This window comes from Periophthalmus magnuspinnatus, chromosome 10 (genome assembly GCF_009829125.3).
Source record: "Periophthalmus magnuspinnatus isolate fPerMag1 chromosome 10, fPerMag1.2.pri, whole genome shotgun sequence".
NCBI classification, from domain to species: Eukaryota; Metazoa; Chordata; class Actinopteri; order Gobiiformes; family Gobiidae; genus Periophthalmus; species Periophthalmus magnuspinnatus.
In genome coordinates, this window is record NC_047135.1 from 2,256,401 (window position 1) to 2,280,921 (window position 24,521).

A 24,521-nucleotide genomic window follows, 5' to 3' on the forward strand; every position below is an offset into this window, starting at 1 on the left:
GTATAGAGTCCATTCATCGTTTTTTTTTTATCTACATGAGCAAAACGAGTGCAAAGGCCGGACAGGGACTCGATCCGTCCGTCTTCTTCTGCTTATCGGGGGGTCAGGTCCAGGTCTGATCCACAGCAAAAGACGAAATTTAAATCCGTCAACTGGACAAATCGTCGTTTAATTGATATGTCCAGTTGACAGATTTAAATATACGGTCGAAGGTGGGACTCCGAGGCGTCTTTGTCCCTCCGTTATGTCCTGGTTCATCCCTGGGACCTCCTCTTGGTCGAACACGGGACTAAGATCGTCAATAGAATCTAAAACCGGACGCTAACTGATGCTTAAACTACTATCAAAACTGTCAGGATTTGGGGTTTTTTGTGTCCTGTGCTGTTTTCCCCCCTCCTTTATGTGTCTGAACCTGGAGCTGGGCGGAGACTCTGGCGCCGCCTCCGCACACCTGCGTCTCATCAGGCCATCGAGCCTCCACCTGCGAGAAGAAAAGCACCGAGGAACCGACACTCAGGGCCAGATCGTCGCGTCGTCTTCCGGTTTACTCGCTCGTCTGTCCGCCGTGATTCCGCTCCCACCCTGCACCTCCGTCTCCGACCCAGCTCTCCACGTCTCTGGTACGAACACCCCGGCGTTTGACCCTGTGATCCACGACCCCGCTCCAGGACTTCTGCCTACAACGCCGCTCCCAACTGTCCGTTATGACGACCTTCATTCAGTTTCCCATATCTACAAATAAACTCCGTTCTAACTGTTTCCCCGAGTCCTGTCTCTTTGGTCCTTCTGTCCGTCTTTACGACACAAAACTAAATATTCTGCATAATATTCGAGCGAATATCGATGCTGATGCTGATCTTGACCAACCGCCGCTTAGGCATTGCCATAGCAACCATTCACCCATATGGCTCCTACAGCGTAACCTCTGTTTGACCACAACCGTCTGTTTGACCAGGCGCCCGGTTTGTCTGTTATTAATGTTCATATCATGATTTACAGACACAAAAGTGAAATAAAAACTCCAGGATCATGTAGAGGGTTAATACGAACATTTAAGACCAAAATGAGTCTGAAGCAGCAGAGACAGAGAGAGGGGACAGTTTAAAAAAAAAAAAAACTCAAAATAACAAAAAAAAAACCTAAACAAAAAAACTAAACAAAAAAAACTCTCTCAAAAAAACCCTCAAAGTACTTAAAAAAGGAACAAAGAACCTCATACGAACAAAAATAAACAAAAAAACACAAAAATTATAATAAAATTACAAAAAAGACCAAAAAACAAACTAAAAAAAAAAACAAAAACAAAATAAACACACAAAACTCCCTCAATATAAAAAAACCTCTCAAAATAACAAAAAACCTAAAAAAAAACTCTCAAAAAACCAAATAAAAAACTCAAAATAATTAAAAAAGGAACAAAACACCTCATAATAACAATAAACAACACAACAACAATAAACAAAATAACAAAAAAAACTCTCAAAATAAAAAAAAAACTTTAAAAAACCAAACAAACAAAATAAACACACAAAAATCCCTCAATATAAAATAAAATAAATAAAAACCTCAAAATAACTAACAAAATATAAAATAAAAATAAAAAAATAAACTCAAAATACCTCAAAAAATTGAACCCCAGGATCATGTAGAGGGTTAATACGAACATTTAAGACCAAAATGACGAGTCTGACAGCAGCAGAGACAGAGAGAGGACACAGTTTATCAATAGAAAGTGAACTGGAGCCAGAATCATGCTCATGCTCACTTCCTGTTTAAAACGCGGTGACTAGCGGTTTAGCTACGTCAGTTTATATAAACAGTCGACAGTAAGAACACAGCCGCAGCAGCACCACAGTCTGTTCACTATTTCTAACTTTGATTTCGCTACAACTGCCTCTTGTCTAATGTCACAATATGGCAGTCACTTAGCGGCGGCGGCGGCATCTGCGTTTCTGGATGACAAGCGCGGCACTATGTCTCTCTGTTTAATATGCCTGAGAGCTTTGTTCCTCATTAAGTACACAGGGCTCTTCTGATGTACGCTCTGACAACCAAAGGACTCGAGCTTCTGACAGCTGCCATCAACCACCCACCACCTCCCCCGGCGCCATATTGTTTTCTAATGAGCCGCCCCACATACGTCCCGCCGCAGACGCCCGTGCTCCAGCCGTCGTTACCTCCAGAGGTTTGTTTTTAAATATTTGCTGAGGTTATGTGAATACAGAGGAGGGAGGAGAGCGGGGCTGGAAACACAATGAGCTTCGAGGGAGAAAGTGGAGTTCTGTGGAGATGGTGATGTAATAATATCGGACAGGCCGGCGGTGAGTCGTGTGCGGGCGAAACGGCGGCGTTCAAGGTAAAAGGTAAAATAGACTCCGTTCTGACTGGAATTTTGGAATATTCTCAGATTTAAAAATGTTGGAGTTATTCTGCAGTGTTGCAAATAAATAAAGATAAATAAATAAAGATAGATAAATAAATAAAGATAAATAAATAAAGATAGATAGATAAATAAAGATAAATAAATAAAGATAGATAGATAAATAAAGATAAATAAATAAAGATAGATAGATAGATAAAGATAAATAAATTGAAAAAAAAATAAATAGAGAAATATGAATAAATAAAGATAAATGAATAACGATAAATAAATAAATAAATAAAGATAAATAAATAAAGATAGATAAATAAAGATAAATAAATTGAAAAAATAAATAAAGATAAATTAATAAAGATAAATTAATAAAGATAGATAAATATATATAGTTAAATAAACAAAGATAGATAAATAAAGATAAATAAATAAATAAATAGAAAAATAGATAAAGATAAATAAATAAATATAGATCAGTAAATGAAGATAAATAAATAAATACATTAATTAAGATAAATAAATAAAGATAAATAAATAAATAAATAAATAGAAAAATAAATAGATAAAGATAAAGAAAGAAAGAAAGAAATTAATATAGATCAGTAAATAAAGATAGATAAACAAATAAAAATAGATAGATAAAGAGGGATACAGATAGTTAAATAAAGATAGATAAATAAATAGATAAATAAATAATTTTCTGTATAAATATTGTTGCAAATCCAGACTGATCTGTGTTTTTAATTTTTTTTTATACAGATTGATCTCAGTCTGGTCCCATGTCCTCCGTTGCGTCTCAAACCCGGTCAAACGTGATCGTCCAATTAGATCCATTTAGTTCAGTGACACGTGAAACAACGAAGCTCATTGGTCACCTGTGATTAACAAATAAAATCACATTTCCGTCTCCTCAGATTAACAGAGTTTAGGTTTTGCTCATTGATTCTGCAGAAATCCACCCTGTGATATTTTTTTGTTTATTTCTTCTGATACAAACAGATCATGCGTGTCCCTGATTGGCTAATCCACCTGTCAGTCACGCCCGTTCAGGGGTGTAGCACAAATTCTGGGCCCTGTGCACGGAGCGTGGAGCGAGCGATTAGCAACGCTGTCAATCAAACCTGATGCTACGACTAGCGGGAGTGACCTCAGGGAAAGAGGTAGTTACAAAACACATTTGGATCACGTTTTACCTTAAACTTTTTTGCATTTAAAGGAAATAAAATTAATTTTCAATCTCTGCCTTTGTATCGGTTGATATCGAGTATCGACAGTTCCTTAAAGCCAAAGTATCGTGCCTCAGTAACGGCGACACACATTGGTCAGAGCAGGATTCGCCCCAGAACAATTCAACCTTTATTTAGGAGATGAAAGTGAGAATCCTGTTCCCTCGGTAAAATTCCCAGCTCCCGACGCAACTCAAGGACATCAGGGGCTTCATGGTGTGTGGAAATCATCATTCGCAAAAGATGCAGAGATTAAACTATGTCCACTCGTCCTCTCTTTCCCATCTTTGCCTTTTCTTCCACAAACAGCACGGGCCAAACTCAGAGAAACAATTCCCCTCCCCTCTCTGCGCTCCGCTCTATCAGTCGGCTGGTGTGGGAGCGCTTTGGGCTGATCTACATTGATTGCTATGGGCCTTGCTCCATCCCTGGCGCTCGGGAGCAGGAGAAAGAGAAAATCCAAGCTCCTCTCATTCATCAAACCAGCACCTGCCAGACGGCCGCCCCAGAGAGCCACTGTCAGCTCCTCTTCTGGTCCAAGCTCCTTTCTTTGTTTTCCACACTGCGAATAACTGTCAGGTGCCTCAAATGTCAGACACGAGCGGATACACGCCGAACCGTTTTAAGGCTAAACGCTCAAATCGATGTTTACACAGAAACTTCCCTGTACGGAGCATGTGCAGGTGCGTACGGAAACGAAGAAATCAATAGAACGTGAAAACAGCTCCAGGGTCAAAACAAACAGGAGCTTCTGTTTAGAGAAAGATCCCGGTGTAAAAGCCACGCCCCCAATCAGAGACGGACATGGAGATGAATATTTATGACGAAAAGCTCAGGTGTTACAAGCACAGACTGTAAAAAAGACGCGAACAGGCTAGCAGTTAGAGCGGCTAATTCGGAGCTGAGTTTCTTATTTGGAATTCTGACCACGAGTATCATAGCAACCAAAGAGCCAATCAGGAGCGAGGCTGTTGAAGGTAACGCCCCTTCCCGCCCGCACCACTGGTTTAGCTCAAATCGAACTCTTAGCAACACTGACTGTCAATCAAATCTGTTGCTAACGCTAGTGGGAGCGACTTCAGGGAAAGAATCCACCTGATTTGTTTGTAATTAATACAAATAATATCTTGGTTTACGAACAAGAGCAGGTTAATAAGAACAATTTAAGACCAAAATGACGAGTCCGACAGCAGCAGTTACCGAGAGAAGGGCCACAGTTTTTCAATAGAAAGTGAATTGGAGCCAGAAGAAGTAAAAAACAGACACAAACTTGAAAATTAATTCACTTTAAACCAAAAAACGATTCCGGGTAAGTCACATGTTTAAGGAGAAGTGCATTTGTATGTTCACTTTGTTTTCAAAATGTTTTCAAACCATTTTTTTTTATATTTTTAATGCATTTGTATTGTATATTGAACTATTTAACTCCACACTACAAAAACAGCTTTTGTTTATACAGACGTCAAAGAAATCGGTGAAACTATGAAACTAGACACTCATTTGTTTCAGTACAAATCTGGATCTTTCCCAAATAGTTTTCCAAAATCAGCCTAGAATTAATTTAGAAACAGATAGATATTTGTCATTTTTAGTGTATTGGCTTTAAATCTCCAGCTGATTTGTCGTTTTGTCTGACCTGCTGCTTAAAGAAGACACATAAAGCTTTATTTTTAACATTTTAGTGCAAAAGGATAACTGTCCTGCAGCTCACATCGGGCTGTGGGGGAGTAGTACTTTTAAATATCCATAGCTAATTAATATTACTGAATAAATGTCTCTTATTCTGTTGCGCAAAATAGATAGTTATAATTATTAACATGTGCTGTCACAACTGGTACTGAACATAAATGGCTGTTTCTCATTGAAACCACCCAACCGTGTATCACATAGGAAAAAAAAAAAACATGGCCGCTGCATGAAGAGAACACAGAAACATGCAGGTTCTGTTTCGCCAGGAGAGAGAAAAGCTCCTGATCTGTTAGACGCTAAAAATGGCCGACTAAAAAATCCAAACAGAACAAAAGCTGAATCAGTAGAAACATGAGGTCACCTTTTATGGCTCCATCGCTCAACACAGAAACTGACAATACTCCAAGTCCATTTTATCACAAAGAGCCCATAAAAGACGACTACTACTACAACTACTACTACTACTATTACTCATACACTGTGTATATAAATGGACGTAGCTAACCTGCTAGACACCGTGTTTCAAAAGTGATCATGGGCGCACTGCTCCATCGACTCTGGCTCCAATTCACTTTCTATTGAAAAACTGTGTCCTCTCTCTGTCTCTGCTGCTGTCGGACTCATCATTTTGGTCTTAAATGTTTGTATTAACCCTCTACATGATCCTGGGGTTCAATTTTTTTGAGGTATTTTGAGTATTTTTTTTATTTATTTATTTATTTTTTTGTCATTTTGAAGTTTTTATTTTATTTTATTTTTATTTTGAGTTTTTTTTCTTTGTTTTTATTATATATATATTTTTATTTTTATTTTTTAAGTTATTTTGAGTTGTTTTTTTTTAGTTATTTTGAGTTGGAGGTTTCATTTTATTTTGAGGGTTGTTTTGTTTTGTTTTTTTTATTTTTTGTTATTTTGAGGGGTTTTTTTTGTTTGTTTTTTAGTGTTATTTTGTTTTTTGTTTTTTTAAACGGTGTCCCCTCTCTTTGTAACTGCTGCTGTCAGACTCATAATTTTGGTCTTAACTGTTCGTATTTCATTTTATTTCGCCATTTTGTCCGTAACTCAAGACATGAACATTAATAACAGACAAATCAGGCGTCTTCTTTCTCTGACGCCGTTCCCGATAGCGTTAGCAACAGGTTTGATTGACAGCGTTGCTAAGCGTCCACTCCCTGCTAAACCAGTGATGTGGGCGGGAAGAGGTGTTACTTTCAACAGCCTCGCTCCTGATTGGCTCTTTGGTTGCTATGATACTCACGGCCAGAATTCCAATTAGCCCATTTTTTTTCCACTCGATTCACTTTAAACACACTGCACCTCTTTGATTGACACATACACAGTCCTCCAGACGTTCGATGACACCTGCTCACGTCTGGACTCTCACTTTGACCTGCCCTTTGACGCCCTCACCCAGATGGGACAGCGCCCCCTGGGAGAAAGACGAGAGCGAGGCATCTCTTCCGCTGACACACACTGGCTTCATAACGCTAAAAAGAGCTGGTTCAAATCCTTTTTTTATTATATATTTATGTACTTATCTCCGCGGAGTGATCGCTCAGGATGCGCCTTGAATAAAACATTAAACGCATCTGTGTCTCGCTCGCTATTGTGAAAGTGTGAACGCAGCTGCCGAAACCCCAGCCCCCCGTGAGCGCGACCCCGAGACTTAAAACTTATATGTGAATGTTTTATCAGGCAGACGCGCTACACGAGAGCCGGAGGTCCTGAAACACAACGCGGAAGAAGGGAAGGTTCGGTTTGTACTTAGCGCTGACGAACCGACCTGACGGGCATCGCTCGCGTTCAGTTTGGTCATAAATCGTTTCAAATCAAAGATGACGTCTGCGAGTCAGTTATTTTCTCGTTTGGCTTCTACAGGGTATCCATAAAATTGTCTCTACGATTTAAAAATTTAATTACAAAGGCAAGTGATAAGATGTAATAATTAGATCTGTTCTATTGTACTCAGAGGTTATAAAGATTTTTTAATCACGTTGCAGTTTTGTATTTAAGGCGTCCTGTTGTTTAAAGAGGCTTTGGAATAAACCCCGAAGAAATGGCTCCTCCTCAAGAGAAGTGCAGTGTGTTTCATGGTTTATTAACAGCAAAAGTTTGTCTTTCCAAACAAAAATCCTTTCTTAAACAGAAATGGGGGACATAATCTCTCACCGATCTATAGCTCTATCCTCAGACCCAAAACAAACAGGAACAAAGAGAACAATAGGCGGTCATTACAGGTTGAATGGGGTTGTTGAGGTTAAAACTGGAGAAAATAGCTGTTTATAGTTTCCGTGTAGTTAGCTCCTCTCTTCGGACAGATATAAGTCAGTGTCCAGCAGTAATCTGACCAGAACTGAACCAGCGAAACGTCTTCACTCCTACAACGATTTGTCCAGTTGACAGATTTAATTTCGTGTTTTGCTGTGGATCAGACCTGAACGACTGAGGGATGACGCAGACATGGTTTATTGGGACCAAATGGGAGACGCAAACTCAACGAAACAACAGAACAAAGTCTGGAAGAAACCCACCGTCGTGTTCGTAAAGCCGTGGATTTCTTTGTTAATAAACAAAGTCAGAGGACAAACTCTCTGCCAAACTGAGCTACTGTCGATCTCAGCTCCCTGAAGAATCCCCTTAAAGAAGCCCCCTGAAGAAGCCCCCCCGAAGAACCCTCCTCAAGAAGCTCCCTGAAAAATCCCCCTAAAGAACCCCCCTGAAGAACCCTCCTGAAGAAGCTCCCTGAAGAATCCCCTTAAAGAAGCCCCCTGAAGAATCCCTCTAAAAAAAGCCCCTGAAGAAGCCCTCCCTTGAAGAACCCTCCTGAAGAAGCCCCCCTCAAGAAGCCTCCTGAAGAATTCTGCTTGAGAAGTCCCCTGAAGAAACCTCCTGAAGAAGAAGCCTCCTAAAGAAGCCCTCTTAAGAAGCCTCCTAAAGAATCCATCTAACCATCTAAAGAATCCTCCTGAAGAAGTCCCCTGAAAAATCCCCCTGAGGAAGCCCCTTAAAAAAGCCTCCTGAAGAAGCCCCTGTTCTTGACTCTAAAACCCTCACCCATAAATAAATTCTTTCTACCGTCCGACTCACAAACCAAATCGTCGTATCTAAACCCTGTCCGCTCCATCGTAAATCGAACATCTCTATAATAAAAACGCCGTTACCGCACTCGCCCGTGTAAACATCGCATGACCCCCGTCGACGTTATTCCTACAAAAGGTCAAACGTAACGATACACAGCCTGATTTACAAGCAGCGTGAGCCGAGTGTGTCACCTCCACAACCACCGGCGCTACCCATCATCCTCCAGTTATCCATAAGTGTCTTCGGGGGCTGAGCGTATCTCCCCGGCTTCCTTCCTCATCGTCGTCGTATCGATCCGAAGACGAGGCCCCTCTCCGCTGCTTACCCAATTGATCACCTCGACCTCGTAGATGGACCCGTGCACTTCAGCCGCTCCTTGGAGACCCCAGGAAATACCTCTACCTTCGCGCAACCCCCAACCCCCTTTGTCTTCGCCATAATTACCATCGATGAAATGTGCTTAACCGAGATGACGAAGCAGGAACTAAAATCAAACTTGTAATTATTAAAAACTGGGGAAAAAAACAGTGCTACCTACGTCCTCGCTCGAAGCTTCTTACCATAAATAGCCGGAGCTTAGCGTAAATCTTACCCCACACATGCAAATCAAAGAGGGGAGGAGATAATAGCGCCGTTAGCCTGCGAGGGATTTGACATGAAGTTAGCGGCGTTTCACTGAAGTACTTGTTAAAAACCGAGTCAACGGCGGATTATGGTAATGTGAAAACGAAGCAAGAGGAGCGAGGGGCGAGTACGCGGCATGTACACAGCAGCACACGGGTTATTTTTAACCTGAAAACATGTAAAGTGAGCCGGAGGAGGAAGAGGAGGAGGAGGAGGAAGAGGAGGAGGTGGAGGAGGAGGAGGTGGAGGAGGGGTATGTAGAGGTGCAGGTGCTGTTACTAATGGTCATCGATGCGGTGGAAGAAAATATTAAATGTCTTTGTTTATTTCACAACATTTGAAAACAACATGCAACAAAACACGTGACGTGAGCTGAGTCATTTCTGCTTTTATCTCAGGGTTTAGGGTTAAGGGCTAAGTTTTAGGGTTAAGGTTAAGGGTCAGGGTTTACGGTTAGGGTTTAGGCTTAGAGTTTAGGGTTTAGGTGTAGGGTTAGGGTTTAGGGTTTAGGTTTAGGGTTTAGGTTTAGGTTTAGGGCTAAGGTTTAGGTTTACGCTTAGGTTTTAGGGTTAAGCTTTAGGCTTAGGGATTAGGGTTTAGGGTTAAAGTTTAGGGTTAAGGGTCAGGGTTTATGGTTAAGCTTTAGGCTTAAGGTTTAGGGGTTAGGGTAAAGGTTTGGGGTTAAGGTTAAGGGTCAGGTTTACAGTTAGGGTTTAGGCTTAGGGTTTAGGGTTAAGATTAAGAGTCAGGCTTAATGCTTCGGGTGCAGGTTTAGGGCTAAGGTTTAAGGTTCAGGTTTAGACTTAAGTTTAGGATTTAGGGTTTAGGGTTTAGGTTTAGGGCTAAGTTTTAGGGTTAAGGTTTAGGATTTTAGGGTGAGGGTTTACGTTTAAGGATAAGGTTTACGATTTAGACTTAGGGTTAAGGTTTAGGGTTATGGTGTTAAGAGACATACTGATACATCAATTGGAGGGCATATTGGGCCGATATTTGGACTTTTTAGTGACTGTCCGTCTTAAAACTTAAATTGATATTTTGTTTTGATCGATCTGCGGCCTAAAGAGGACACACAAATCTTTATTTTAACACTTAAATTCAAAGAGATAACTGCACAAAACAAAGGTCTGAGGTAAAAAAAAGGGGCTTTGGGGGGAGTTTGTAGTGAATTTAAATGACATAATTTGAGGAAAATAATCAAAAAACGGCTCTAAATATCAGCCCTAAATATCGATGAGTATTATCGGCCATCGTTTCTCTGGATTCTAAACGATCAGTATCGACATCGCCCATGGAAAAACGCACATTGATTGACCTCTACGATTGGCGTTAGTATACAGCTGACTACACCAGGATAATATAAGATTTACTGTGGTGTTTGGAGAGTTTTTTACACATTGGACACTTGTCTTGGTCACGTCTGTTTTACAACTTCAAACCACGTCCATACTCACTGATAAAACTTTAATAACGCACACGATAAACTGTAAAATCTTCCATCATCTCATCATTACAACATCAAAGTTACTCATCTGTGTCCATTTCATATCTGCACTAATGTTTTGTTTTTTCTTTTTGCCATGTGTGCTCTTGATTTCTGCGAGCGTTGGACGGCAAAGTTGCGAAAGAAGAATTGACGAAGACGATTCATTGACGATAAAAACTAACCATAGTCGTATTTTGATAATTGTAATTGTTATTTGAACGATTCAGACTCAAAAACACAGGCAAAATATGAGAATGTTGGTTGTTTTCAGGGTTGGTTCAGGTCGGGCGTCCATTTTTGATACCGGTTTGGGTCTTAATCGTTTATGTGGACATCAGTTTAGATCATGTATAAATGTGTGTATGTGTATATATGTACGCAAGAACATGTATTTGTGCGTACTTACTTATGTACTTATGTTTCTTTTCTGCGTCTGTAGTTTTTTTATGTACAATTTTCACTATGTGGCGTCTTAAAACCTTAAAAATCTATTAAAAAACAGAGGAAAAACATGATATTCTGACATACTCCCAATTTCAAAGTTTTCTCGGTTCTTAACGTATTTCAAAAGTGTCATTGTGTAACTGAAATACTCGTTCGTTGAGCTCTGACAGTTCCACCGCAAACGAAACGATGTAAACGTGTTAATATCTCCACCGTTGCACCGTGATGTTCAGTAGTTCTGAGGATCACTGCCGTCGTTATCATTACATTTACCAATTACCACGGTTTAATTTGTATATTCGTAATTACTGAAGTGCTTTTGGCTCCAAGTCTCGAGTTGGACGAACGAACCTCAGCCGCTGCCAGAACACTCCCATTAAAACCCATTATAATATCAAGATAAATCTTTCACGCGTCCATTACCCTCGAAAACACGGGATCAAATCAAGACCAGAAGAAGAAGAAGAGGAAGAAGAAGAGGAAGAAGAGGAAGAAGACACTGGGCTAATTATACAGATACAAGGTTTTATGGATTTACATGTGGAAGAAGAAGAAGAAGAAGAAGAAGAAGAAGAAGCCACGTCCATCTACTCTCATTACAAGAAGAGGAAGAAGAACAAGGACAAGAACAAGAAGAACAAGAAGAAGGAGAAGGAGGAGGAGAAGGAGGGGAAAAAGAAGAAGAAGAAAAAGAAGAAGAAGTAAAAGAAGAAGAGGAAGAAGACACTGGGCTAATTATACAGATACATGGTTTTATGGATTTACATGTGGAAGAAGAAGAAGAAGAAGAAGAAGAAGAAGACACGTCCATCTACTCTCATTTCAAGAAGAGGAAGAAGAACAAGAAGAAGGAGAAGAGAAAGAAAAAGAAGAGGAAGAAGGGGAAGAAGAAGAAAAACAAGAAGAACAAGAGGAAAAAGAAGAAGAGGAAGAAGAAAAGGAAGAAGACAAAGCAGAAGAAGAGAAAGATCTCTCATTTCAAGAAGAGGAAGAAGAACAAGAAGAAGAAAGAGGAGGAGGAGAAGAGAAAGAAGAGGAAGCAGAAGAAGAAGAAGCCACATCCATCTCCTCTCATTTCAAGAAGAGAAAGAAGAACAAGGACAAGAACAAGAAGAACAAGAAAAGGAAGAACAACAACAAGAAGGAGGAGGAGAGGGATGAGGAAAATAGGAGGAAGAAGAAGAGAAAGCAGAAGAGAAAGGAGAAGAATAAGAACAAGAAGAAGGAGAAGAAGGATGAGGAGAAGAGGAGGAAGAAGAGAAGAAGAACAAGAAAAAGAGGAAGAAGATGATAAAGAGGAAGAAGAAGAAGAAGAAGAAGAAGAAGAGGCCACGCCCATCTCCCCTCATTTCCTCTTTCACCTTTGCCCCAGTGCCCCCTGTCACCACCTCCCACCTGCTCCTCTCGCCCCCCTGCGGCTCTTGGGGCAGGTGTCGTTGCATCAGTGTGTGTGTGTGTGCGTCTGTGTGTGGGTGTGTGTGTGTGTGTGTGTGTGTGTGTGTCTTCCGGATGCCCATTCATCCTTACGCACAAGGACCCATTCAGTGGCTGCTGCTTCTCACACTGCCGCCCCCCGAGAGGCTCTGGGGCCGACACACAGGAGCGAACTGTCACCGCGACAAGACGGAACGCTCCAGACGCTCGGGTTCACATGACATCATCAAAACACTCGCAACGGACGAGTTTAAACGACCAGTATCGCACAAAATGGACCCCAGACATTTGAGACATTTTAAAAGTTCCTATAATTGCGCAAAACTAACTCTTAAACATGCTCTAACGCTGTTTCCTCCTCAAAAACAGACCTGGAGTTGTGTTTTGTTTCATTCACACGTTTGAGTCACACTTTATTATTAGTCTGTAACATCTCCAAAGCTCAAAACGCTCCGTTCCACCTTGTGATGTCATGAAGTGGTAGTTTTCAAGTTACCCTATTTGTTTTATCTCTGTTCTAATGTTATTTCCTCATCAACAGCATTACAAGCAAAGCAATGGCATATCCGTGGAGACAAGCAGATGGCTGACCACCACCACCACCAGCAGAAAAGTCACATATTGCCTCTTTAAAGCTGCATTGTGTAACTTTCCCGGTGGAGGATCTGCTACTTTCTTCTCTCGATGCGATATTTATTACTTCATTGACTTGTAACTTGTCCTGGTAGCGTCACTGACCATGGAGATAGATAAATGTAATGACAAAGCAATAATATCCCCATAGAAACAAGCACGTTTAGCGACCCCAACCAAAAAAGTGACATATTGCATCTTTAAAGCGCAGATATTACGGTGTTTTCTGATGTATGTTCTACAAACAGACCTGGAGTTGTGTTTTTTTGTTTCATTTGCACATGTTTAACACACAAACAAACTGAAAACACGCTGTTCCACCTTGTGATGTCATCATGTGGTGATACAGGAAGTGCTCCTCTGCGTTTTTAAACTCCGCACATCTTCATTTCTAGAATCATTTGGATCATTTCAGCTTCTGGAATTGTCACTTATCTCTACTGAACTAAAGGTAAAAGGAGCTGTTAAAACTGTTGACAACTACCACTTCATGACATCACAAGGTGGAACATCGCATTTTGAGCTTTGGAGATATAGACAGACAGAATAAAGTGTTACTCAAGAAACAAAACACAACTCCAGGCCTGTTTTTTGAGGAGGTAACAGCCTTAGAACATGGATTAAAGCTCCTAAGAGTCAGTTTTGCGTAATATCGGAACTTTTAAAATGTCTCACATGTCTGGAGTCACACCTGCATCAGAACTGGAACTAAACCAGGACTAAATCTGGGACAAAACCTGGTCTAGGACTTGAATGAGAGCGTGAACACATCCCGAACAACAAGATGTATCTTTCAAACTGATGGAACCTTTAACAAAACATAACAAACCAGCAACGTCCAACATTTGTGGATCTCCATTTTGATTAAACATAAAGTCTTATCTGAAATTACGACTTCACTGTGAACGCAACGTGTACGAGGCAGCTCCCAGATGCGACCGTACAGTACGACTCCTCCGCAGTCACAAACGACTCTGCTCTCTCTCCGTCTGACTCATTACAAACTGCCCCCTGGAGGATGTTCTCTTTCTTATGTCGATTCTCAGGCCACACCGACGCCGCCGCCGCATCAAAATGGGTGACACAACGCGACGCAAGGGTGTCATTTTCCCTTCCGCTGTCTGCCCCCACGCTCCGAGACTCCCAACACGCTCAAAACCGCAGTCTCGACACCACCCGAGTGCGCTCCGGTGATGTTATGAATGCAGCGTTTGAGATTATATTCAAAAAGACACGGAAATTCTGCAAATGTTTTCACCAAAGACTAGACTAGACCCACTGTTTATGAACGAAGCCGTGACATTTGTCGGATTTGTCTGTTATTAATGTTCATATCTTGATTTACAGACACAATAGTGAAATAAAAACCCCAGGATCATGTAGAGGGTTAATATGAACATTAAAGACCAAAATGATGAGTCTGACAGCAGCAGGTACAGAGAGAGGGGACAAAAAACAAAAAATAAAGTCAAAATAACAAAAAAAATAAAAATTCAAAAATTAACTAAAAATAACAGAAAAACAAACAAAAACTCAAAAGAACAAAAAAAAACCTCAGAAAAAAAACTTTAAAAAACAACAACTAACTAACTAAAAAAATGGAAAAAATAAACTCAAAATAACAAAAAAAAAGTAAAATAAAAAATAAAATAAAAAAATAAATACATTAAAAAAAAAAAAGAAAAGAAAAAAAATGGGAAAAATAAACTCAAAATAACTCAAAAGCTCCAGGATCATGTAGAGTGGGTTAATACGAACATTTAAGACTAAAAATAAACTCAAAATAACAAAAAAAGTAAAATAAAAAATAAAATAAAATAAATAAATACATAAAAACATAAAAAAAACTAAAAAAAAAAAAAAAGAAAAAAAATGGGAAAAATAAACTCAAATTAACTTAAAAACCTGAGGATCATGTAGAGCGGACACAGTAGAGGACACAGTTTTTCTATAGAAAGTGAATTGGGGCCAGAATTGAACAGAGAGTTAATGCGATAAACAATAATAAATAAGAAATAATGCAAGAAATAATCCCGGTAAAACATTTTAAACAAACAGTGAGCTGCAGGAAATAAACAGCAAAATGAAGATATAACTAAATAATAAGTTACTCTTTCACTCCTCCACAGCTCAAATCTTCACATAACAATAAAAATATCCAAAATCTCCCACTTTTGCAAAGAAAAAGTCCACGTGATCAATTTTAAGTCCCAAAATGTACTGTTCCATCTTTCATAAACTGGACGATGAGTCGATGTAGTGATTTTAGTGACAGGTCGAGTTGAAAACAGACAAAATTTGGTGCAATTTTTGAAAGATCTTAAATTTAAGACCAAATAATGGAAATAGTGAGAGTTTGTAATGCTGTTTATACAATAAGAGTGAGTGAGGATTATGAGTAGAGTGTAAGTGTTTGTGTTTAGTAGTTAAAAGAAAAAATAAAATAAAATAAATAAATAATAAAAAAATTAATAAATAAATAGATTTGAAAATAAAATAAAATAAATAAATAATAAAAAATAAATAAATAAAAATAAATAAATAGATGTGAAAATAAAATAAAAATAAATAAATAAATAAAGAATAGATAAAAAATAAATGAACTGAAACATCCTACATTCAGAACAGGCCCAGGTACAAACACGTGTTCACATGTGTTTTAATCTCCTGTGGAAACATCTAAATCTGCAGCGTTTTAGATGAAATATTTGCTTTTTAGAGCTGGTTTTGTCATTTCAATTCAACCAATCAATGGGTTTCAGAATGATGAAAAATGAGGTCTGTCCGTTGCCATAGCGATAACATTTTTACAGCAACAAAATAGAACGTTTTGAATGGGAAAAGTCCTCAAAAGATTAAATGGAACATTAATCGGTGATGCTCGAAGGATTTGGCAGCGTCGCGTCGTCATTTTGGTACAAATTCAAATAAAAAAACGTGCTGTGTGATGTGCAGCTGTCCATAGGGGGCGCCGACAGCTACACGACTCTTTATTGTGATGACGTTTACGGCGACGTCAGCTCCTATTGGACACCGCAGTCATTTATTGAGTCGTTTTCGGAGAATATTGTGATTTAAAATGTGTAAATTATAACAAAAACGATCCACGAGTGTCAGAGATGAGAACCATAGAGACACAATCACAACATGACTGATTTAAAACGTACGTAACATCTGGATTTGAGTTCGTAGAAAATGCCTGAACACGAAAGCAAAGATCGATATCGCCGTATTTTAAAAGCGATTATGTTCCAATCAACTAACAGTGTGTCTTCTTCTTCACCGGGCACACGCTGGGACCGGGACGTTAATGCACGCTGCCCCCTATGGCCCCCCGCGCCTCCTACGCCCCCCGCCGCTACGTCTGATGTGTGGCCCTCGCACAGCTCAGCCCCGCAGAGCACAGGACCACCTCATTAACAAGGGCAACTCCAGTGTGTTTACATTTCATTACTCCGGCTCAGTGTCTCCCCGGGCCGCTCCCATGACTAAATATTTGAATTTTAGTATTGTTTTTGGAAGATAGCCTGGTAATTTGAACCACGTAATTGAGCTGTATGTAAGCAGCGACGAGCAGAGACAGAAATGAAAAGCGTCGTATACGAGAGCTGGCTCATTTGTGGAATTCACAGAGAATAAAAGACTTTAATACTGAACGAGTCAATCCAAAACCCGGATGAATGAAATTGGGGTTTTTCACCGCGAGGAACGCCGTAACGGAACTATTAGCATTCACGGAGCAGCTTCAGGACACGATATGTGAATAAATACAACCACTGTGAAGGTGTGGAGCAGGTCTGTCACGATAACGCAGTTTGAAGCTCGATATATCGCTGAAAATTAACGATAATGTTGATAATGTAATATATAAAGGGCTGTGTCTCTCGAGGAAGTGTCTGGGGTGAGGGAAATCTGTGAGTCCCTGTTTAGACAACTGCCCATGCGACTCAGCCCTGGATAAGCAGAAGAAAACAGATAGATGGAGATACACATGTGTCAAACTCAAGGCCCCGGGGCCAAATGTAGCCCGCCACGTCACTTTATGTGGCCGCGACAAGGTAAATTAAAATGTATGACTGTCTTAAAATGTCAGTTTATGAGGAGATATGTAGTATTTTTTACATCTATGCAAATTTGAGGACATTTTGCTGATGTGGCCCTCGGTGAAATTGAGTTTGACGACCCTGAGATAGACGATAAACGATAATATTTAAACTCACACACAAACCTAAGAGCAGATTTAAACCACAAAACTATTCTAAATCTACAATATTGTTAAAAATCATGAGCTGCAGTGAATAAACAGCAGAATAACACACTTTAGTCGTTAGTTTGAGTCTGTAATGAGTCAGACAAGTTGTGAATTCAACTTTTTATGGCTTAAATTTGGTCATATAGACAAAAAAAATTAGCCAAAAATTTCCAAATGGTGCAAAGAAAAAGTAACATGAGAAATACTGACCTCAAAAAAATATAGTTTGAGTTTTTATTTAATGTTGATATAGTAATTCTTATGACAGCCCCACAGTGAAGTTCAATCTACAGCGACGCACAAGTAGAAAACGTAATCAGGACCAGGATGTTTTTACTGGGGCAGGGACCAGCAGTCTAAGCAGGGACTCCCAGACCCCCCTCACCCCAGACACTTCCTCCATCTCCTCTGGTGGGACCCCAAGGCGTTCCCAGAGACATAAATATACACTTGATATAGAAGCAGTGAGGGTCGGGAAAATGTATCAGGGAAATGGGAATCAAACCGCCAACTTTCCAGCTCTATCGACGTGTACCTCAGGAGTCAGAAATGCACCAGTTAGCATCGCTGTGTTAGCATCGCTGTGTTAGCATCGCTGTCTTAGAATCATTGTGTTAGCATCATTGTGTTAGCATTGCTGTCTTAGAATCATTGTGTTAGCATCATTGTGTTAGCATTGCTGTCTTAGAATCATTGTGTTAGCATCATTGTGTTAGCATCGCTGTGTTAGAATCATTGTGTTAGCATCATTGTGTTAACATCATTGTGTTAGCACCATTGTGTTAGCATCGCTGTGTTAGAATCATTGTGTTAACATCATTATGTTAGCATCATTGTGTTAGCATCGCTGTGTTAGCATCATTGTGTTAGCATCATTGTGTTAGCATTGTTGTGTTAGCATCATTGTGTTAGCATCGCTGTGTTAGAATCATTGTGTTAGCATCATTGTGTTAGCATCATTGTGTTAGCATTCTAATCAAATGTTGGGTTAGCGAACTTTTGAATCTAAATTGCGCTGATACAAAAAGAACCACGACCGACTGAATTCCAAAGAGACGCTGCTCCTCCTGCCTTTGCTCATGTGAAGTCACTTTGAAATGTTTTATTTTCATTTATTTATTTTTTAATGATTTTTTTAAGAATGTTTTTCATCATAATAGTTGGTGATAACCTTGTGTATGTGATATCAATATAACTTGACAGAAAAATAAATAAGTAATAAATAAAACCAATATATAAATAAAAAATAAAGAAAACAGACAAATAATAATAATAATAATAATAATAATAATAATAATAATAATAATAATAATAACAATAACAATAACAATAATAATAATAATAATAATAATAATAAAATAAATAAATAAAAATACTAAATCAAATGATAAACAATTAATAAATACATTTTAAAAAGGAGGGTTATATTTGCGTATTCACATGTTTGTCATTGTACTTCAGAAATACATCCCAAGTCAAGTGAAAAATAAAAAATGTCCACTTTCCCTCTAAGTTCAAATGTTTTTTTTCTTTTTTTTTTTTTCTAGCTGGACGTGTTTCATTACTTCATAAAACAGATTAGTTCAGTTTTAATCTTTCGTAACTTCACATTTATTTTGACAGTTTCAAAGAACGACTTTCGCCAATTTACACAAACCAATTCAAATTCCAGACAGGTTTAAGGCGAAGAAAAGTTACAATCAAAGTCTGAAAGAAGTAATCAGATCTCTGAGAGGAGCCAATGTCACAGACCTGGCTCCGAGTCAAAACTGCAGGAGCCGATTCCCTGTTTGTCCAGTTTATGAAAGAGCCGCGGGCAAATCCAGGAATCATAATGAGGAGAAGGTGACGGGGACGAAAGAGACTCAAGGGCATCTAAATCTCCCCCTAATGCGACGACTCGACGAGGTTAACTAAAGAGAACGGCTCTTTTCGCCGCACGAGTCGCACCGTCGCTATGGCAACCGATAGACACGAGGTCGAAGGGAACGGCGGCCGCGCTCAAACTCACGATATACAGTCTGTCCTTTTTTAGAAAGAGGTCCGCCACCTGCTGGTCTCGTTAGATATTGTTTATTTATCCTTTTTCTCCTTTGACATGTTATTGTTTCGCTTAGAATGTTCCGCAGTAGGGCATTAAACTGTGTAGTTACGCGGGTGATAAGACCAGGTTAAGTTACTGGTTTTATTTGTGGAGAGGTGGTCCCAGTCTTAACAAAAAAACAATTTAAACTAAAATTAAAAATTAAAAATAATATCCTAGACAAAGGACTAACACCTCCACGCGCAAGGGCAGCTCAGAAAGTTCCATAATGCGGCTTTAACGTGATGTTTTTACGCATAAATCTTTGTCAAAACGTTTAATACTTCTAACTGGATCACACAAGTTGAAATATTCATGTGGAGTGCATCTCTAGCGGCATTAAACGCCACTGGCTATATCTCTGGAGTCACTGGCTATATCTGTGGAGAGGCGAGCCCAATCCCAAAATAAAAATAAATAAATAAATGAATAAAATGTCTGTGTGTCCCTCAGTCGTCCAGGTCTGATCCACAGCAAAAGAAGAAGTTTAAATCTGTCAACTGGACTGAAAAATGTAAACAGATATTGACTCCAGTTTCAGCCTTAACGACCCTATTCAACCTTTAATGGCCCTCCTATTCTTATTTATTAAATTAAATCAAAATTGTACATTGTGCGGAGCATTTTAGACCAAGCCCTGACACCTCGGGCTCAGGGGCGGCCCAGAAAAGCTCCATAACGTCAAGATTTTACGCATAAATCTAATCATTGCAAGAACGTTCGGACGCTTAACTGAACTGAACTTAACTGCATCCCACAAGTTGAAATATTTATGTGGCGTGTGTCTCTAAGCAACGGCCTTGAACGCATGTGATACGACCAGATCTAGTCACTGGTCACATCTGTGGAGAGGCAAGCCTAGTCCTGAAAGAAAAAATAAAATAAAAATAAAATAAAAACTGTACATTGTGTGGAAGATTCTAGACGACATATGTCAAACTCAGGCCCCGGGAGCTAAATTTGGCCCACATTTTAATTATATTTGGTCCATGAGATCATATGAAATGTGCATTAGAGCTGCCGGTATCATTTTTTTTAATAAAGCCTGTGAATTTGTCTCAGTTTTTAATTTTGCTCCACTGTGCGTCCTCTGTTCTCACAGGTCGTCCACCAGAAAAGTTCCATAGTGCAGCTTTAACATGATTTTTAATGCATAAATCAAAGCGTTACCAAAGCGTATTAATACTTCAAACTGGATAACACAAGTTGAAATTCATGTGTTGTGATGTGCGCGTGTTTCCGTGTGTCAGTGCGTGTGCCTCTAGTTACTGGTCATATCTGTGGAAAGGCGGTCCCAGTCCTAAAATGAAATAGACTTTTATGCATCTACATTGTGTGGAGCATTTTCGACAAAGCCCTGACACCTCCAGCTCAGGGGCAGCCCACCAGAAAAGTTCCATAACGTCATGATTTTTACGCATAAATCAAATCATTCCCAGAAATATTGAAATATTCATGTGGAGCGCGCGTGTGCCAGAGCTCGTGCTTATAGTTACTGGTCATATCTGTGGGGAGAGGTGAGCCCTGACACCTCCAGCTCAGGGGCAGCCCACCAGAAAAGTTCCATAACGTCATGTTTTTTTGTTTTTTTTTTACGCATAAACCAAAGCTTTGCCAAAACGCGCGGACACTTCTAAACTGCATCCCACAAGTTGAAATATTCATGTGGAGCGCGCTTTGTGCCAGTGCGCGTGTGCCAGTGCGCGTGTGCCAGTGCGCGTGCCTCTAAGTAACAGTTTGATGACGATAATGGCGCACCAGAAAAAGATAATCCCATTGTGATCCGTGCCTAATGAGGGATGCGTTTGGACTTGTTTTCTCCAGCAGCAGCAGCAGCAGCACATCCCTGACGCGCGCGCTGCTGCTGCTGTAACCGCACAAACCCGCACAAAAACGCATGTGAATGTAAAGCAGGGGTGTTATGTGACGACGGGGGCTTCTGTGGATCCGTGGATGAGGCTGGGGGGCTGCTGCAGACCTTGTATTTCTGAATCCCTCGCAGCGAAAACGCACGCAGCAAATTATGTGTATAGAGGAAAAAGCAAAGGAGGGAGGGGGGGAAACGGTCCATAACGCACGCATTCAACAGTTCATAAACCCCCTCAAATCTCACCCATGATGTCCTAATGCTCTGACACGCGCTGGAGTTTTCAAAGTCAAACAATACAGTGAAACAAAGGCACATCCAAAGCCCGTATCCACGCTGCACTTACACGCGTATGTCATTGAGAAGCTGTTCCCCATCTTGACCATATCCACCTGCGGCACCAGTTTGGGGATTTCCTGGTGATGGGACAGGGCGAACCGAAAAACCTCATATTCGTGGGATTCGGTCGGGAACAAGCCTCCTGTTGAGCAGCAAAGACAGGCACTAGTTACACGGCACGAGGCGGATGAAAGCGCACACTCCCCGCTGAACCACAGGAGGACAACAGGTTCAGGGAAGTTACAAAACGCATCACGGCTTACCTATGTTGATGTTGCTTGGAAAACTTGAGCCTTGACCCAAGCTCATCCCCAGAAAACTGGTGAAGAGGATGGCGAAGCTTCGCAACATAATTCCTTTTGCATTGGCGAAGGGGAAAAGAGTCGGAATCCACGCATAGGTTTGAGTCCTGTGGTGTTCCAGACGCGTCCTGAAAAGAAATCCTCCTCTTCCCGGTCGCCTCTCCTCTTCCTCTGCTCTTTATGTCCGCCTCAACTCCCAGTACCTCCAGTCAGAGCGGCTTCACAGCGGCATCGATTCGGCAGCGAGACAATTATGGCAATGGCGAGAGGAGGCAGCTTCTCTCCGCTCTGCTCCTGTTCTCTCCTGCTCCTCTCTGCTCCTCTCTGCTCCGCTCTGCTGCTGAGGCTCGTGTCCTTGGCTGCTGTTGTATGAAACGAAGCACTAGCCACGCTCAGAAAAAACATGCCCCTCTCCAAATCTCATGTTTTTTTGTTTTTTTTTCTTTCTACGCCAAATCTTAGAGCGCGCGCACGTGACCAGAGCAGCACCGCAGCGCACTGAGGTCTGAGGTGTTGCTCTGCGCTTCAGGGCTTTAGGACGCGTGTTTAGGGCTGGAGGAGGCGTCTTTAGGGCTGTAGGAGGCGTCTTTAGGGCTGTAGGAGGCGACTTTAGGGCTGTAGGACGTGTCTTTAGGGCTGTAGGACGCATCTTTAGGGCTGTAGGAGGCGACTTTAGGGCTGTAGGACGCATATTTAGGGCTGTAGGACGCATCTTTAGGGCTGTAGGAGGCGTCTTTAGGGCTGTAGGACGCATCTTTAGGGCTGTAGGAGGCGACTTTAGGGCTGTAGGGCTGTAGGAGGTGTCTTTAGGTCTCTAGGACGCATCTTTAGGGCTATAGGAGGCGACTTTAGGGCTGTTGGGCTGTAGGACGTGTCTTTAGGGCTTTAGGACGCATCTTTAGGGCTGTAGGAGGTGTCTTTAGGGCTGTAGGAGGTGTCTTTAGGGCTGTAGGAGGTGTCTTTAGGACTGTAGAAGGCGTCTTTAGGGCTGTAAGAGGCGACTTTAGGGCTGTAGGGCTGTAGGAGGCGTCTTTAGGGCTGTAGGATGTGTCTTTAGGGCTTTAGGATGCATCTTTAGGGCTGTAGGACGCACCTTTAGGGATCTAGGATGCGTCTTTAGGGCTGTAGGATGCATCTTTAGGGCTGTAGAATGCATCTTTAGGGCTGTAGGATGCATTTTTTGGGCTGTAGAATGGGTATTTAGGGCTGTAGGATGTGTCTTTAGGGCTGTAGGAGGCGTCTTTAGGGCTCTAGGAAGTGTCTTTAGGGCTTTAGGACAGGTCTTAAGGGCTGTAGGATGTGTCTTTAGGGCTGTAGTAGGTGTCTTTAGGGCTCTAGGACGCATCGTTAGGGCTCTAGGACGCATCGTTAAGGCTCTAGGACGCATCTTTAGGGGCTCTAGGATGCATCTTTAGGGCTCTAGTATGCTTCTTTAGGGCTCTAGGACGCATCTTTAGGGCTCTAGTACATGTTTTTAGGGCTCTAGGATGCATCTTTAGGGCTCTAGTACACGTTTTTTAGGGTTCTAGTACACATCTTTAAGGCTCTAGGATGTGTCTGTGGAGTGTAGAGGCACAAGCGCATGACTTCACATCCAATAACAATAAGAACGTTCGCACAATTAGTCAGCGAGGAACGAGGTTTTTGCACAAACACACAGCGAGAACAACAGTTATCCAGCAGATCTGAACAATTACTCTAATGTTTGTCCATAAATCACACAAATCTGACAAGAAAAAGACGCCCCTGAAATTATATTCAGTGCACTAATATTAAATGGAAGCAATGAACAGAATTAACTCAAATAAATAACTCCAGATAACACAAAATGTCTCAAAAACAGATGTACTAAAGATATTTTGATGCTTATGGTCCTTAGACACGCTCTGGTGGGACACAGAGGGTTGACCAGTTTATAGATACAGTTTATATATAATAAAGAGATTATATAACAGCTAGAAATGTGACGTCGGCTATGTAAGAAGAGTCTGAACATAAAGTCAGAAGGGTTATCCACTGCATATTAGCATTAGCATTAGTAAATTAAGATACCAGTTTGATGTAGTGCTGCGCTGCTAGAAAATACCTTACAACTCCTTAACGTGAACGGTTGGAACTGGATCTTATCATAAATTTTATACATTTTTATCCTGATTACTGCCCCTGAAATTACATCTGCTCTGTTCGTTTTAACTGGAAGCAATGAATAGAATTAGCTCAGTTATAAAGAACTAGCAGCAGATGCAAAAAATGTCTCAAATATATACCGGGGGTTTAGAACGTGTCTTTAGAGCTTTAGGACGCGTCATTAGGATTTTAGGACGCGTTATTAGGGCTGTAGGATGCGTCTTTAAAGCCTTAAGACTCATTTTTAGGGCTTCGGGAGGAATGTTTAGAGCTTTAGGACCCACCTCTAGGGCTTTAGGATGTGTCTTTAAGGCTTCAGGATGTGTCTTTAGAGCTTTAAAATGCATGTTTAGTGCTTTAGGACATGCGTTTAGAGCTTTAGGATGTGTCTTAAGGGCTTTAGGACATGTGTTTAGAGCTTTAGGACGCATGTTTAGATCTTTAGGACATGTCTTTAAGGCTTCAGGACGTGTCTTTAGAGCTTTAAGATGCATGTTTAGAGCTTTAGGATGCATGTTTAGAGCTTTAGGACGTGTGTTTAGAGCTTTAGGATGCATGTTTAG

The 24,521-nt window shown here is 40.7% G+C and overlaps 1 protein-coding gene across 6 annotated transcripts in view; it reads right to left on the minus strand.

The window, feature by feature from the left end:
• The window catches only part of gria1a (glutamate receptor, ionotropic, AMPA 1a), a 177,598-nt gene extending 155,563 nt beyond the window's left edge, over nucleotides 1-22,035 (minus strand). For all 6 annotated transcript variants that reach the window (XM_055224637.1, XM_055224636.1, XM_055224635.1 and 3 more), the window contains exons 1-2: nucleotides 21,793-22,035; nucleotides 21,537-21,671 (exon numbers count right to left, since the gene is read on the minus strand). In XM_055224637.1, the coding sequence (XP_055080612.1) occupies nucleotides 21,537-21,671; nucleotides 21,793-21,880 (223 nt within the window). In that variant the 5' untranslated portion in view covers nucleotides 21,881-22,035. The remainder of the gene's footprint in view (nucleotides 1-21,536; nucleotides 21,672-21,792) is intronic.
• Between the last annotated feature and the right edge of the window lie 2,486 nt (nucleotides 22,036-24,521).